The following is a 5,000-nucleotide window of genomic DNA, read 5'->3' as shown; positions in this document are numbered from 1 at the left end:
TCATTATCAAAATTTGTTTTGCTTTCTATTGGTGTGGCTGAATTTTGCATCCATATATTAGATGTTTTAGTTATTGTGTTCTTACTACAAGTTTGAAGTCACTTTAAATTGGACCTCTCCAGCATGCAGTTCTATAGCTCAGCCAGATCGTACCATTAAATCCTTTTTCTTTCTTTTCTTATTTTATTTCAAAACTTAATGCAGGTTTCACAGCTGTGACTCAGTTACCACTTCATAATGTTGTCGTACGTTATGTTATACATATTAATAAATTTAAGACATCCCACCTTGCAGCGCAAAAAATATCTCCGGAGGGGAAGCCAAAAGTCCAGCTGCAAATTGTCCTCCATGACATTTCGTCCCACACATTCCAGTTTTGCAATCCAGAGGGGCGGGATAAGCAAGTCGTCGAGAGAAACCTAGTTAAGGTAAGGCCTTGGGTGAAGTACAAGTATATGAAGATATATATATAGAAAATTAGGTGTGCACATGATGAGGATGTTTTCAGATCTTGTCTGTAATCATCTGAGAACACCTTTTGATGTGCATGCTTTTATGTGTATATGATAGAGAGAGAGAGAGATTTTTTTTTAAGTTAGCTGTAATGAATTGAGAATGAGGTTATTTATTTAACAAATTGGGAATTGTGAGATATTTTTGTCTGAAGGGAAGGAAAGGTTATGTGCCTTAGCTTCTTAATTTTATTGTACTATTTTTTCAAATGTCTTTGAAAAGTATGGAATGTCTGCATTTGTTATGAGTATTTTCTTTATTGTAACTACACTATATTACTGAATATTCTATAGCTATCTCTTGGTGTTAGTTGAGATAAAAGACAATCATCTGGGTGTTAGTAAATAGTGGTTTGCATTCTACAGTCTTTTGGAGAAAAGGATTTTGCATATATATATAATTTTTTTCCTTTTTTTTTTTTTTACAGGAGCGTCTTAGTCAGCTTATGAACCAGAATAAACGACAGCCCCCTGATGAATTGATGCAGAAGAAACGCATGTTGGATGAGAACGAACAACTCCAGCAGCTTTACAGAGCACTTGTCCCTACATCTATCATATCAGTGGATGAGTTTTGGAAGGAGATTGCAAGCCAGTACAAACAAACTATGGGACCACAGCAAGACGTCGGAGTGTCCGGAGCATTTTTGGTTGGTCCCTGTCTGTCCTTGCGTTTTTGCCAGTTTGCGTTAGAGGCAAAGAATTTTTCAGTTCAGATTTATAGGTATTGTGGAAAAAATGGCTTAGAAATTCATGATTATGAAAGAAAAATTTACATTTTTATTTTAGTGTATCCTTTCTTTGTAAATGTTCATGTAAATACAAACAAATGACATGTAAGCATAAAAATTGATATCTTATTCACAGGCTGACATAAAACCTCAAACCGATGGGAATAATGGAAAAGTCCAATACAATTTAACCCCAGAGATCATGGCTGCTGTGTTCAAGACATATCCAACGGTCAAAAAGAAACATTCTGATTATGTCCCTCACAGAATGTCTGAATCTGAGTTTTGGACCCGATTCTTCCAGTCCCACTATTACAGTGTTCACACCACTAGTCGCAGTGAAAATGTGTTTTCTGAATGTGCAAAATCTGACGATAAAGGTACTTCATATTGTATTCTGTCATAATGGTATACCTTACTAATATGGTGTAGATGCTTATATCTGTGTAAGTTGATTAAGTGTCAGTAGTATGTAATTCTTACTTTGATCAAATATTTCTAAGTGTTTTTAAGTATTTACAAAAAGCAAACCACAGAATACTGTTCTAAACAGTGTAATTGAGGAACTGTCTTCAAACATAGACTTTAGAACTGTCATAGCAGCCTTTGAAATGTTATTAACACGATACTGTCCTCATCATTTAATGTTCACCCACCTAGTCTTTTCCATCCATTACATTAACAGAATGGAACAGAGATGTGAACTCCATACAAAATGACCCACTGTATGATTTGAATGACATTTACGATGGAGAGAGAGTCCACTCTATTGAAGGCGATCTGAAAGTTGCTGGAGTTAAAGCAGGGAGCAATATAATTCATGCTACCATGATCAAAAGGTGAGAGCGTTAAAGCCATTAGAAAACTATAGAAAAATAGAGTAGATATTGTTAAGGATATCTCCAATATTTGAGTGGCATTATTTTCAGTGGAAAATGTATATATTGTGTCATGGACAGTATTTGGACTGAGTAGTTGAAGTAAACTTATATGATTCTGTTCACTGCAGATTTAACCAGCACAGTCTCAACATTCTTAAAGCACAAAATTATTCCGAAAAAGAGAAAATAATGGACGAGATAGTGGCAAAAAATCCTAATGGTATCCCAAATGGTGATGCAAATCAGGAACCAGATCTTCATTTACACAAGAGTAAAAAGGTCAGAGCATGTTCATCATCATAATAATCATGATCATCTCATATTCATCACTACCATCACTCAGTTGTTGTCGTCGTCGTCATCCTCCTCCTCTCCTCCTCCTCCTCCTCCTCCTCCTCCTCCTCCTCCTCCTCCTCCTCCTCCTCCTCCTCCTCCTCTTCCTCCTCCTCCTCTTCCTCCTCTCCTCTTCCTCCTCTCCTCTTCCTCCTCTCCTCCTCCTCCTCTCCTCCTCCTCCTCTCCTCCTCCTCCTCTCCTCCTCCTCCTCTCCTCCTCCTCCTCTCCTCCTCCTCCTCTCCTCCTCCTCCTCCTCCTCCTCCTCCTCCTCCTCCTCCTCCTCCTCCTCCTCCTCTCCTCCTCCTCCCTCCTCCTCTCCTCCTCCTCCCCTCCTCCTCTCCTCCTCCTCCCCCTCCTCCTCTCCTCCTCCTCCCCCTCCTCCTCTCCTCCTCCTCCCCCTCCTCCTCTCCTCCTCCTCCCCCTCCTCCTCTCCTCCTCCTCCCCCTCCTCCTCTCCTCCTCCTCCCCCTCCTCCTCTCCTCTTCCTCCCCCTCCTCTGCTCTCCTCCTCCTCCCCCTCCTCTTCCTCCTCCTCTCCCCTCCTCTTCCTCCTCCCCCTCCTCTTCCTCCTCCCCCTCCTCTTCCTCCTCCTCCTCCTCCTCCTCCTTCTCCTCTTCCTCTTCCTCTTCCTCTTCCTCCTCTCCCTTCTCCTCCTCCTCTCCCTTCTCCTCCTCTCCCTTCTCCTCCTCCTCTCCTCTGCTCTCCTCCTCTCCTCTGCTCTCCTCCTCTCCTCTGCTCTCCTCCTCTCCTCTCTTCTCCTCTGCTCTCCTCCTCTCCACCTCTCCTCTCTTCTCATCTACTCTCCTCCTCCTCCTCCTCCTCCTCCTCCTCCTCCTCCTCCTCCTCCTCTCCTCCTCCTGTTTCTTCTTCTCTTCTTCCTCCTCTCATTACCGTTATCATTAGCAACTTCATTCATCATCATCATCATCCTTTTTATAAGTGTGCATATCAGTATTATGTAAGTATCCTTATAAAGCAATACCTTTACATTTGGCCAGCTTCTTGGAAGTCCAGGAGGTGATTTGTAAAGGAAATATATGTATGTTGTATATATGTATGTATGTATGTATATATGTATATATGTATATATGTATATATGTATATATGTATATATGTATATATGTATGTATGTATGTATGTATGTATGTATGTATACATATATATGTATGTATATCTGTGGGTCAGAGAAAAAAAACGCCAACTACAATCTTCAAAAAGTGTAGTTGGCGTTTTTTTTCTCTGACCCACAGATATGTGTGTGTGTGTGTGTGTGTGTGTGTGTGTGTGTGTGTGTGTGTGTGTGTGTGTGTGTGTGTGTGTGTGTGTGTGTGTGTGTGTGTGTGTGTGTGTGTGTGTGTGTGTGTGTGTGTGTGTGTGTGTGTGTGTGTGTGTGTGTGTGTGTGTGTGTGTGTGTGTGTGTGTGTGTGTGTGTGTGAGAGAGATAGAGACAGATTACAGATTACAGATACAGAGACGAATTCCCCATCATTGAAACTGAGCAGTATTTTTGTCACTAACAGGTTAGAATAGAAGAGAAATTAGCATATGAAGACTTGGAAAATAAAAGCAACGCGGAGATTACCTCGCTCATCATTCACCAGAAAGACCGATACCTCACAGGGCCCACTGAGGACACGACAACACATGGTTTACCACCTCGGCAGGTCCGTTTTCCACAGTTGTATTATTATTTTTTGTTTATTTATATTTTTTTATTAATGTTGTTGTCGCTGTTCTAATTTTATATTAAATTATTATCATTGTTATATCACATTATTGAGCTATATAGTGATTATAGAGGGAGAGTTATCATATTGATCCCTGAAGCCTATTATTTATAACTAAGCATAAACATGAAATTTCTGTGTAATAGTAATAGTGTTTTTTCATTTGTTGTAATCATTTGTCCTCCTCCTCCCTACACACAGGTATCAGCTCTGCAGGATCAGTTAAGAATAGCGGTTGATAACTGGAACCCAAACTTGCACCTGAGCCAAGATTCCGATTCAGCATACAAGGCTCTGCAGTCCTTCAGCGAGAAGAGTCGGAAGAGTCGAAGCAGCGGAGGCATTCACGGGGGTGAGTGCGACATGTAGATCACGAGTTATCCAGATCTGACAGGGGGAAGGGATGGCATTTTTTGTATCAGTTAATTTTATTGGTTCTTGTTACTGTTGCTTTGACTAGTTCATCAGCTTCAGCTTTTTATTTATTTATTTATTTATTTATTTATTTTTTATTAGAATGTTCAGAATATGGATAGAACTTGTTGGTCTTGGCAGTGGTTTGTGACAAAGGCTATGGTGACAAAAGTTTTTCCCAAATATGAAAGTAAATGTAATGTATGGTCACATTTTCAAGCTTTTTTGTTTTTCAATATAACTTTTTGTAATGTTACTGTAGATTATGGATTAAAGGGAGTGCAGAGGCAGTGTTAACATATTAATGCTTGTAAGTATGATACTTATGCAGTGTTTCCTCAATTAAGTTTTGTGCTAATAGATTATAATAATAAATAAAAAATCATACTCTTTCCCGTCAGTT

General features: G+C 40.1%; 1 protein-coding gene across 3 annotated transcripts in view; it reads left to right on the top strand.

Moving 5' to 3' along the window:
* The window catches only part of LOC125041989 (general transcription factor IIH subunit 1-like), a 12,328-nt gene that overhangs the window by 6,186 nt on the left and 1,142 nt on the right, over positions 1-5,000 (top strand). For 2 of the 3 annotated variants that reach the window (XM_047637448.1, XM_047637449.1), the window contains 7 exons: positions 295-428; positions 941-1,162; positions 1,380-1,623; positions 1,929-2,082; positions 2,253-2,403; positions 3,977-4,120; positions 4,385-4,535. In XM_047637448.1, coding sequence (XP_047493404.1) covers positions 295-428; positions 941-1,162; positions 1,380-1,623; positions 1,929-2,082; positions 2,253-2,403; positions 3,977-4,120; positions 4,385-4,535 — 1,200 coding nt within the window. Of the gene's footprint in view, positions 1-294; positions 429-940; positions 1,163-1,379; positions 1,624-1,928; positions 2,083-2,252; positions 2,404-3,976; positions 4,121-4,384; positions 4,536-4,859 lie in introns of all 3 variants that reach the window. The other variant, XM_047637450.1, reaches the window with a different exon arrangement.

Source organism: Penaeus chinensis, chromosome 31, assembly GCF_019202785.1.
Source record: "Penaeus chinensis breed Huanghai No. 1 chromosome 31, ASM1920278v2, whole genome shotgun sequence".
Lineage (NCBI taxonomy): Eukaryota > Metazoa > Arthropoda > Malacostraca > Decapoda > Penaeidae > Penaeus > Penaeus chinensis.
Note: the sequence above shows the minus strand (reverse complement) of the source record. Positions and strands in the feature narration are given on the sequence as shown.